A 12,106-nucleotide genomic window follows, 5' to 3' on the forward strand; every position below is an offset into this window, starting at 1 on the left:
TGAGCTCGGTAGAAGTTGCCAGACTCTTCTCCATCCCTCTAGGAGAAGACCTGCTCTCTACCTGTGGGCCACCTTTACTCGCCATGCTCTCCATCCTCTCTTCATAGTAGGGTCTGCTGGGCTCGGGTCGCTCATCGTCCCAGTGGTCAGAGAAGCGCCGGTTGCCCTGGCTGCTCCGCGAGGAGCCGGGGCTGCTCTCCTCCATGGCGATGGTCGAGTTCTTTGGTACCACCACAACAGACTGGAGCCGTTTCCGTGGTGTTCCATCATCAGAGTCCGAGTCTTCCGTGTCACTGTCCTCACTGCCCCTCTCGCTGTCACTCTCCCCCAAGTCAGAGTAATCACCGTGCCCAGCGGGAACAAATTCGGCGGCGTTGCCGCTGCTGTCGCACGTTAGGGCTTGAGTGACCGTCTCCATTTCCTCTGTTGTGACAATGACGTCACAGGAGGGAAACGCAGCGTCTGGAAAAGCTGAAGCCACCAAGGGCTCATTTCCCTCCTCCTTCTCGGCCAATACACCAGGACAACCAACTCTCAAATCATCTGGCCCAACTTCCTCGGTGGAAACAACACTTTCCTCCACGACCTCTCTGCCACGGTGCTCCAGCGGCACTTCCGAGTAGTAGGAATGCTCATCTTTGAAGGATGACTTAACCAAGATCGACATGCTGACTCTCCATCTCCACCACCTCTTCAGCTTCTGAATGCTGCAGAAGCTCCTGGTGTCCATCTGGTGGTGGCACGTCCCATTTGGAAGAGATGCTCTCCTCTGGCACCGGATGGTCTGACCTGAGCCCTGGGGAAGAGCCATCCTCGGGGGGATCCCTGCTCGAGCTCTCCACTGCCAGGCTGATGTTCTGGGAATCATGACCATGCTCATCACCACAGGCAGACTCTGAGTGGTGATCCTCCGTGCTCTCATAGTCACAAGTAACAGTCTGTGGCTCCACCTGCACGTCCAAGAAAGTCTCGGAAGAAACTTTTAAATCTGCTGGTTCTGCTTCAATCTCAACTTCCGAGTGGCACAAAGCTGAGGTGGCATCGTCTGCAATGTAGCAAAAAACTGGTTCTTTGGTTTTCTCACAGGGACTGGCCTCATCATCCAGCTGGTTAAGTGCAGGTTCAGTAGGATCTACATTCACGAGGGGCAAGGGGGTGGCTTCCCCTTCCTGCTGTGGGACTGGAGCCTCCACCTGCCCACAGAGGCTGTTGCACTCACTGGACTGGACCTGAGAATCATCCGGCTCTTGCTCTTGAGACACAAACGTGCTCTCACACTCGTTAGATGGCAACAGGAACGATGGAGTTGTCTTCACAGCAGGTGATGCTTCTGACTGACACAGGCCATCATCAGAAGACACGGCGACATCTTCTGGTTTTGAGGCACTGGAAGTTGCCAAAGCTTCAGCCAGACCCTCTGGAGACCCATTTACACTCAACTCCACAGGGGGACACGTTCTGAACTGCTCATGCTGTATCTTTAACAAAGTTTCTTGCTCCGTGACACTGTCCTGGTACTGGTTTCCTGTAAGTTCTTCAGACTTCGAGTGAGCAAAACCCACGTGCAGCTCCTCAGCTTTTTGAACAGCAGGTGAATCACTGAACTGCTGTACTGGAGAAAGTGCCTTTTCCCTTTCCAGCTTGTTGGCAACGGACGCCCTGATCTCGCTGCTTTTTAGACACGAGGTCTCTACATCTAGAGAATTAGACTGCTGCTTTATTTCTTCGCTCGATTCTGTACAACAGAAAGAACTCTTAAATTTATCAGGCTTTGGTGCGGGGGTCTTTGAAGGGGTGGACTTATAACGGGAGGAATTCACATTACTGTCGGGTTTACTATGGGATGTCCCCTTTCGATAGCCTAGCTCATCAAGGGGAGAGCACCTTTTGGTTACTTCACTTTCTGAAGTCCTTTTTGAATCTCTATCAGCTTTGGACGAAGACCTTCCTCTCCTCTCCGAGTCAGCGTGAGACGACTCGGCTTTGCTGTCCCTGTCCGACTTGGAGTAAGAACTCCTTGAGTCTCTGTAGGAGGAGGAGTGGGAGGACGTTCTCCTGGAGTCGCTGGATCTGGAATGTGTCCTCCTGTACTCGTCGTCCGAGTCCGAGCTGTCTCGCGCCCTGCTGTCTGCGTAGGAACGGGAATACCTGGACCTTTCCCTGTAGGGGGAGCTCCGGTGGTACCGGCGGTCGGACTCGTAGTAATGCGAGCGTTCCGACCTGGAGTAGGAAGAGCTGGTTCGGGAGCTCCGGTCGGATCGGGACCGGGAACGGGACCGGCTTCGCCTCCTCTCCCTGTCAGAGCGAGAGCGGGAGGACGTGTACCGCGAGTCCCGCTCCGACTTGGAGTAGCTCGAGTACTTGTCATCCCTGTCCGACTTGGAGCGCGAGGACCTCCCCGCCTCCTCACCTCTGAGGTACGTGGAGCTTCGTCTGGCATCTCTCTCCTTTTCCGTACTGGATACCTTGGGCTCATGCGACCGCTGGCTGGAGGAGGTCCTCACCGAATCCTCGTCGGACTCGGAGCCCTGCAGCGTGCCCTCAGACTGGGAGAACTTCCTCTTGGAGCCCTGCCTGCGGGAGCAGAGGGCAGCACCCTTCGAGCCATCGGGAACCTCATCCTCTTTCCCAATATGGGAATCTTCCTTCTGCGGAGTTACTTCCGTCTGCTCGGGCGTGCTCCGAGCCCCACGTTCTTCCGAACCGCGCTGTGCCGCGTCCTGCTTGACGTCGGGCTCCGAAGCCTCCTTAGATACCACCTGGCACGGCTCCTTGGCAGCAGGGACCTCAGCTTCCACGGGCGGCGATGGCAACAGCGAGGACATGGGTGTCACTGGCAGCTGTGGCAAGGCCACCACTGCCGGGAGCAGCATCGGTGCTGCGGGTGACACCGCGGGCGGAGGGGGCGGCGGGGGAGGTGGTGGTGGCGGCGTTGCCAGAAAGTCCGTGGCCGAGGCCACCGGCTCCGTCACCGGCGGTTTCGCCGTGACGTTCAGTAAATGCTTTTTAAAATGGATCTTCCCTAATTCTACCTTGGGTTTCAGAGGTGAAGGCTCCTCAGCTGCACCCGTGGCATCCCCCAGGTCCATTTTACTTTTAGGGTTAAAGTCAGTCTGAAGGGGTGCGGCTGCTGGGGAGTTCTGAGCTTCATTTTGTTTCTCGTTCCCGAGACCAGTCAGAAATCTATTGGGCAAGGTTTTCTTGGTTAAACTAAAGCTGAAAGACACCTTTTGTCTTCCTTGCTCCTCAAGGTTCACCTTTGTTTTGGTGCCTTTGGGCAAAAAACGACTGGAAGCAACACCTTTGAAGACTGGGCCTTTGATAAAACCAGCTTTCTGGACAGTTTCAGGCTTGCCCTGCAAAAGGAGAAGGAGATGCTGTTAGAGGGACTGGGTTTTGGTTCATAACTCTTGTTTACAGCCACACTGAACAGTTTTCTTCTACCTGGTGAATCTTTCGTTATGAGAAAATAGGAAAAGTACACCTTTTAAATGGGTGTTATTTCTACAGGTGCCATTTCATGGGTGCTTTTGAATGAATGTCATAGCTAAAATGGCACCCAAAGAATTCCTTCAATGTGGGAACCTCTTACCTTACAGGCTGCATTTATCCAACCCTGAAATTACCCACTCTCAGAGCACAGTTGTCTGCCCACCTTGGCTGCTCCTCCAGCTCCTGTCAAGCTCAGGGCTCATCTACACAAAACCTGTGTCACAGGAACACAAGCCCTGATGAGGAACCTCGTGACACCCTGGTGAGACAGGTCTGCTCTCCATCGTCTTGACTCCCATAAATCCCAACTGCATCAGTGCCATTGCACTTTGGGAAAAGCAGAACTCCAAGAATAAGAGCTGGAGCCCTGCAGAGCTGGGTTTCACCCCCAGCACTGCTGCATGAACACATCCTTGGCAGCAGCAGGCGACCCCCTGTCAATGATTACAGACCTTGTTATCCTTTAACTTCTGGAAAACAAAGCAGAGCTGCTCAGGTTAAAGGCACCCGAGTCAATTATTAAAGAAGATACTGGTGGAGTGGAAACCCCAACCTATTTTCTATTTGTACCCTTGGGCATCAAATATCCAAAAATACCCTCATTTCATGGGTGCTTTTGAATGAATGTCATAGCTAAAATGGCACCCAAAACACATGTCCACACACTTGTCCAGCTCCTCTCTCCACAGATGTTTCCCAGTCATTTCCAGCAAGCCACACTGAAAACACCATCTCTGTTTTCCAAAGAATCCACACATCAGAAAGGATCCAGAGACTAAGGCACTAGTGTTTATAAACTAACTTGTGGAAAAATAAAGGGCAAAATCAAATGTCCAGCCCCTCTGGTAGAAGCTTCTACATGTCTGAATGCTACTGAGGTCACCCCCCTGTAGGACACTTGGCTCAGCCTCCCAAAGAACAGGGGAACATCATTTTTTGGGTGTGCTGGGTCAATGATTAGCCCCACATGACCATAAATTCACCCCTTTTCACCCCAACCTGTGTGGATGTCTTGGAACAATGGAAGTGTCAGAGAGCAGGCTCCTGGCTGCAGCCACACCTTGATACCTAATGGAAAGAGTCTCCACAAATCTAAATCCAAATTCCTATCAGAGACTGGATTCACCTATCAGACCAATTACATATTAAATACATTTAAAAGGACAGTAAACAAACTTCATCAGCCCTCAGGAGTTTTCTATTTGGCTAGAACTTCTGTGAAGTTACTTTCTGTGTAACATTCACACCAGAGAAAACTGCCAACGTTTTGATCAAATATTTTCTAACTCCCAGCAGGACAGATTTGAAATCCCAGTTCCGGGTGAAAAAGGGTTTGGAAACATCCCCCTTTGCACAAAACACAGGACCTGAAGGCAAAAATAACAGGTGCTTCTGAGCTTCTATTCCTCCCCTCTTCAGTCTCCATTCAGCAGAGATGACACATTCCAGAACAAGTGCTTCACCCTCCTGTGCTCACCCTTCAAGGAATAATTGTTTCTTCTTAAATAACACCAAGCTTAACAAAACATGACTTAGAAAATTGTGAAGAGACTCCACAGGTAGCTTTGGAAATGTAATAAGTGGCAATTACTGCTGAAAGTTCTCTAGTAGGAGAGGAGGTCTCCTTCCTCTGATGTTTGACAGAAAGAAGGTCCCTGTTGCTGGAGGTGTTTTGCAAGGAGAAAAAGGCTGTACAAGCTCCCTCTGCATCTCAAGCAGAGAGGGGTGACTGGTGGAGCAGCAGCGCTCCTGGAGCTCTCCCTTTGCTGGGAAAACAGGCAGGACACAAGGGATATTCACCAACACCACCAGAGCAGATATGGTCCCCACAGAATCAAAATTATCCTAATCCAGGATATTATAACTGGTCCAGTCCCTCCAGTTTTCCTCCTTTCTCCTGAAATTCTCTGAGACAGATGCAGCCACACACTGGGCTTTTTGCACAGATTAAGTCCTTCAATAATCACCTTCTCATGGGGCAAAATGCAGCAGAGAAGGAAAAAAAAAAAAAAGCCAACCATCATGTCCTGGGCTGCATCAGGATTGTGGCCAGCAGGGGCAGGGAGGGGACTGTCCCCTCTGCTCCACTCTGCTGAGACCCCCCTGCAGGGCTGGGAACAGCTCTGGGGTCCCCAATACAAGGACATGGAGCTCCGGGAGAGAGTCCAGAGGAGGCCCCGGAGATGCTGGGAGGGCTGGAGCAGCTCTGCTCTGGAGCCAGGCTGGGAGAGTTGGGGTGTTCAGCCTGGAGAAGAGAAGGCTCCAGGGAGACCTGAGAGCAGCTTCCAGTGCCTGAGGGGGCTCCAGGAAAGCTGGGGAGGGGCTTGGGACAAGGGCAGGGAGGGATGGGAGCAGGGGGAAGGGTTTCCAGCTCGCAGAGGGAGCTGGAGCTGAGATGTGAGGGAGAAATTCTGGGCTGTGAGGGTGGGGAGAGCCTGGCCCAGGTTGCCCAGGGAAGCTGTGGCTGCCCCATCCCTGGCAGTGTTGAAGGGCAGGTTGGATGGGGCTTGGAGCAACCTGGGCTGCTGGGAGGTGTCCCTGCCTGTGCAGGGGTGGGACTGGATGGTCTTTACAGCCCCTTCCAACCCAAACCTGTCTGGGATTCTACAGTTCTATCTACCCACACCAACACCTGGAGGCCACCATCAATCTCTGCTACCACATCCCTGGGTGGGGATGGCAGAAGAGGTGTTGAAGGTGGTTTCCTTCTTTCCTGGATTTAACTCCAGGATAACATCAGTTTGCTTTATCTGGACTTTCATTCTCTCTTGGCTCCAGAAATCTACAGGTCACACTAACAAGGTTGGGCTAACACATGTCCCAGGAGCCACATCAAGGAAGAATCAGTTTTACTCACCTCATTTTCTTCTTCTCTATTGCAATCCAGCCGAGAAAACATGAAAAAGAAAAGACAAAGAGAAAGTGTGAACATCAAGCAGGAACAAGAAACCTAAGGGTTGATCTCTGGTGCTGCAAAGGGACAGAGCTGGCGACACAGGGTGAGGGTAACACTAACCCCACAAGCAGACCTGCTGCCTCAGATGTCCCTACCAACAGCTCCCAGTGGCCAAACAGACACACCAGCCACCTCTGGAGGAGAGCACAGAATTGTTTGGAAGCCAAATAATCACAGCACCCAAAATTCTGCAAGGACCTTGACAGAGCAAACCTGTTTGGAGCAAGCTGCTGCCTTGGCCTTGTCTTCCGAGGGTCTGCAACCCACCAGAGCCTCCTCTCAACACACACTGCAGAGGCAATGAGCTATAAACACCCTGAATATAAGATGCAGGAAACTGAGTGTGGTTTTCTTTCCATGTCAGTATTTCCCTTAAGAGTCCAGAAGCAGTGGCAGGTACGTGCCTCTCTCATCACCAGGAATCAAAGATACTTATGACCACCTTCCTGCTGGAGAACCTGCTGTGGATCCTGGTCCCAGCTATTTACCATGATGCTTAAGAGTTAATTAACAAGCTTTGGCAGCTGACTGCTCAACAATGAACTAGCTGGGAGCATCACCTTGATCCCAACCCAACCTGCCAAGGGGAAAACCCAACTTTTCCTCTCTTCCCTGAGCTCTTCATTCCAACACCACAAGCAAAGCAGCTTCTCCTGGAAGGAAGAAGGACCAAGAACACCATGACTCTTCTTGCCCTGCCCAATAACTGGGAAAGTTTCAGCAAGTTTCTCAGCCCCAAAAGGGTAACTACAAAAGCAGATGGCAGAAGTTTCAGCATTTGCAGATCTGTCTTAACCAAGATGTCAACCTTATCTGTTATTTCCTACTGCTGGAAGGCCCAAAGCTCTCTAACCTGTTTGCACGCTGACAACCTTTTCCACACCACCTTATAGACACAGGGGATGTTTTCAGCTGGACCCTTCTTAAATTTAATCAGCTTTTGAGCCATCATTCACAGAATCACAGAATGGTGGGGGGTTGGAAGGGACCTCTGGAGATCATAGTCCAACCCCTCTGCCAAAGCAGGACCAAGAGAATCTAAGGCAAGTCACACCTTCAGCGCTGTCATGGTGACATGGCAAAAGATCTCTTGCAGAAAAGGCTGACAGATTTCCCTTGGAATGTCAGCTCATCCACAAGTACCAGTGTCTGGAAAGGAAAGCCAAAGCTCTTGGTTTCTACCCAACCCAGGCAGGGACCCGTTGAGGTGACGGCGCCACAACCAATTCCCCCATTTCAACCATCATCAATGGAGAACGAGGAGCAACCTGCTGGAAAGCCCAATCACCAGCAGCAATACAGTCCTGCCTCTAACAAAGGCTGGAGTCCAATCGATAAAGCTCATTAAAAAGCTACAAATCACCCTCAGAGCAGCCACAACTGGCTTTGTTTTCACTGCAGAAACATGAGCCCTGAGTTCAAGCGAGCTGTGGAGCACAGGAGGGCACGTCCCTGCTTTAATGGGGTGAAGCAAGCCATGAATTCACAATACTGCTGGCACAGAGGCCAGGAGCCACCCCAAGAACAAACTGGACACAAATTAGTGCCGAAAAAGGAGGTTTCATCCTTAGAACCACAGAAACTGGGAGTTTAAGACTTCCAGGACACGGATATTATTATTGACAGTCACACGTTTTGAGTGCTCAACACACGTGCTGAGGGCAGCACTGAGGTCTAGTGAAGCCAAGAGCCACCAAGGACACTGGATTTGCTGACCTTCAGGGTCTTTTCCAACCTAAATAACTCCATGAAGGTCTTCAAGACATCCCTAACCAGACGTGGTGTGATACAACACAGAGAGACAACCAAGAGATGAAAGCTGCTGGTCCTAAACCTAAAAAAGAAGGAACTGTCTCTTTATAAAGAACATATATTATTAAATAGATATTCTAGAGAAACAACATATTTATATACAACACAGATTTAAGTAGCTGTATATTGGAAGACAGGGAATGAAGTTTAATATTTATAATTAACATCCTGCTGTGAGAATAAAGTGCCTGATTCCTCTGAACAAGCCAGTTTTGCTCTTGCTGTTGCATCAAACCAGCATCAAGCTCAGCTGCTGGCAAGCACACAAAGCAGAGGTCTCCAAAACCCAACAGCTAAGAATAAAACTTTCCCTTCCAAGCAGATATGCCCATAAAACAGCAGGAACCACATCACAACCCGGGCCAGCTCCAAGCCTGCAGCCTCAGCTAGCTGAGATCTTCCAAAACCCAGAGGAAATCAGGATAGAAAGGAGAAAATCAGCTGTGTTAGGAAAGGGATCATCTTGCTGCTCTGAAGGTGGTGAGAACTGTCTGCCCTTGGGGGGGAGGTTGCTACATTTGGAGCAGCTTAGAGAGTGGCAAGTGAGAAATCATTAAATATTAAAAGCTAGAAGGAACCAAAAAGATCTCATATCAATTTAACTGGTTGCTTAAAATAACAGATGTAAGGATGAAGCAGATGTGACATTACTGGTGATTTATCTTGTTTAGTCCTAGGTGCCTATGTGAACAAGTTAATTTCTACTGGACTGAGAAGTAATTCTTCCCAGGGAGGATCCCCCACTGCCCTGGTGCTACCTGCTAAATTTCCCCTCCATCCCCAGCTAATGAAGCTGAAAAGTCATCCCATCTCCCTAGATTAACCTTAATTCAGGAGGTGTCTGGCTTGGGTTATGGATCCCATTCCCATGACAGTCTCTTCCTTCACCCCAGATGAAAGGAAAAAAAAAAAAAAGAGAGAAGTGCATATACATAAAAATAGATTTCCAAAGTGAGTGAAGGTGTTGCTGTTCACTCAGAAACCTGCTGCCAGATCCCTCCCACGCTGGGTTTGAAGTTACATAAAATCCCCCTGATCCCAGCCTGGGGAAGGAGCTGCCATGCAGGAGAGCACAGGAGCACACTGGAGCTGGGGATCCATCCAGATACACAATCCCGAGGTTTTCCAGCAGGTTTCCAGCCCCAGAGGTTTAGAGCAATCCTTTCTTCCTCCTCCCCCCTTACTACCTGCAGGTACAGAAAAGGAGGATTGTTATTAAAATGAGCATTGAAATCAAGCATTTAGTGGCTCGTTTCTGTGAGTGCCAAGGGAAAGGGCTTCTGGAAACCCCAAATAAACGTTAAACCAAAACAAACAAGCAGGTAAAAAACTTTTTTAAAAATACAGTAAGACGACAGTGACCCCAAAAAAACCCCAAACAAAAACCAAACTCAGGGAACTGTAGCATTTTATACTTCTCTCCAGCAGCCCTAGAGATCAGTATTTTAAAAAATAAAGTCAGTCTGTCCTTCCAATAAAATGTAAAAGAACAATTTTGCCAGTCAGATCTGATGAACTAGTAATTATCAGCTAGTAAGGGGCAGGTGTCTTTGCCCACACCCCACAGCAAGAAAATCCCAAATCCTCACACTGTAGAGGAGTTTGTGTTGGAGAAAAGGGGGAGGGTTAAGGCTAGGGACCCACATTTCTTGATATCTTTTGGTCAATGGCCTCATGTAGGATTATTTTTCCATGGTTTTATTCCCTCAGCTTTCCTGCTCACAGAAAGGCCCCCGGTTTTTGGCTGGTATCATTCAGGTAGCATTTGAATTCTGAGGGTCAGCAGCACATTGTCACCTCAACTATAGGCAGGCTTTGTTATGCTAAAAACAGCAGCCAAAACAAAACAAAAGCAAAGCCTTCAGGCTCCTGAAGGCTGGTTTGCACTGAGACAAAACTTGAGCAGCTTCACTTGGGTGTCTTTTAGTTTGGGTCGTTTTTAATTCATTTTCTTCCTTAAGAGAGCAAAATCTGGAAGCTTAAAGCTCTTCTTATCTCAGTATCTGCAAGATTAACAACTTTGCAAGTCCACAAAGCCCCATCCAGCCCCAGGGGTGCTCAGCACCTTTAAGCTGCTGATGGGGCAGCCATTAGCATAGGTCCATCTGAAAGCCAACCTGCCTCGGTGATCACCTTCTCCTGAAGAAAAGGAAACAAAAAGCAAACCCCTCAGCACTAAGCAGTGGAAACAGTCGTTTTCCTTAAGTGAGACCAGCCTGAAAGGCCCTGCCAGGCTGGGGATGCAGATGGGCTTCCAGAGCTGCTGAGGGAGCCACCACCACCTTCATCCACAACCAGAAGGAAATACCAAGACCTTGAGGTGTAAACGAGCAGTAGGCCCCCGGTTTTTGGCTGGTATCATTCAGGTAGCATTTGAATTCTGAGGGTCAGCAGCACATTGTCACCTCAACTATAGGCAGGCTTTGTTATGCTAAAAACAGCAGCCAAAACAAAACAAAAGCAAAGCCTTCAGGCTCCTGAAGGCTGGTTTGCACTGAGACAAAACTTGAGCAGCTTCACTTGGGTGTCTTTTAGTTTGGGTCGTTTTTAATTCATTTTCTTCCTTAAGAGAGCAAAATCTGGAAGCTTAAAGCTCTTCTTATCTCAGTATCTGCAAGATTAACAACTTTGCAAGTCCACAAAGCCCCATCCAGCCCCAGGGGTGCTCAGCACCTTTAAGCTGCTGATGGGGCAGCCATTAGCATAGGTCCATCTGAAAGCCAACCTGCCTCGGTGATCACCTTCTCCTGAAGAAAAGGAAACAAAAAGCAAACCCCTCAGCACTAAGCAGTGGAAACAGTCGTTTTCCTTAAGTGAGACCAGCCTGAAAGGCCCTGCCAGGCTGGGGATGCAGATGGGCTTCCAGAGCTGCTGAGGGAGCCACCACCACCTTCATCCACAACCAGAAGGAAATACCAAGACCTTGAGGTGTAAACGAGCAGTTCCTGCAGGATCTTAAAGTCAAAAAGGAAATATTGAGGCAGATTTCACCCACAAAGGGCTGCACCTCCGGGCTTCTGCCACCACTGGAGATGATGTCCCCTCATTGCTGCTCTCATTTAGCTCCTGCCACCCTCAAAACCAAGCAATTCTAGAAAATACTTGAAGGTCTGAAGTGCTAATGCCTGCTGGGTTTATTAAGAGGCTAGAGATAAAAAAAACAACAGGGTAAATGTCCCTACAATTCACTGAAACACTGAACTGCTGTGAAATCTTCTGCACAGGAGCCCTGTGCCCAAATGTGTCCCTGCTCCCAAAAATCCTGCACCACCACCTGATAATGTACAACCAGAACAACAAAAAAGCAGAGAAGTTAATAGACAATCCTCCTTCCCCCAAAAAGGCCAGGGAGAGAGGAAAGGCTAAACACAGCCAGGAGAGGGGGGGAAATACATCACCAACAGTATCAAACATCTTATTTAAACAGAAGCTGGAAACGAAGCCAGGCCCTCCAGAAAAGGAGGTCAAGGCAGCTGTGAGCATAGACCTGTCCCTGCTGCCCCATCCCCTACTTCCCTGAATCCACATTTCCTGCTTTAAACATATTCTCTGGGTTTGGAGTTGTTAGTTAGGAGCTGGGGAAGGAAGAGACACCATTTCTCCTTGTGCTCAAGTGTGAAAGAACAGGGAGGACTGAACAGGCCAGGAAAAGCAGCAGCTGAATATACTGGAAATACAAGATTTCTTCTTTCACGTATAAAAATGGTGAGGGCTGAGTGACACCCTGCACAGTTTGGGCCACAGGGAGGTTTATTTTTTAATATAATTATGGGTTACTGGTGTCTGGAGTCACCTGTACTCATGGGGGGAATGTTCCCCCCTGGAATTCACTTTATAAATCAAGAC

At 49.3% G+C, this 12,106-nt stretch overlaps 1 protein-coding gene across 1 annotated transcript in view; it reads right to left on the reverse strand.

The window, feature by feature from the left end:
- SETD2 (SET domain containing 2) overlaps nt 1-7,517 on the reverse strand; it is a 57,210-nt gene extending 49,693 nt beyond the window's left edge. The window contains 4 exon segments of the mRNA XM_009996798.1: nt 1-13; nt 16-612; nt 674-3,356; nt 7,503-7,517. The exon segment at nt 1-13 is cut by the window's left edge and continues 1,023 nt beyond it. Of these exon segments, the coding sequence (XP_009995100.1) occupies nt 1-13; nt 16-612; nt 674-3,356; nt 7,503-7,517 (3,308 nt within the window).
- Nucleotides 7,518-12,106: the final 4,589 nt, after the last annotated feature.

The sequence above is a fragment of the Chaetura pelagica genome, unplaced genomic scaffold (genome assembly GCF_000747805.2).
Source record: "Chaetura pelagica isolate M959 unplaced genomic scaffold, ChaPel_1.0 scaffold284, whole genome shotgun sequence".
Classification (NCBI taxonomy): domain Eukaryota; kingdom Metazoa; phylum Chordata; class Aves; order Apodiformes; family Apodidae; genus Chaetura; species Chaetura pelagica.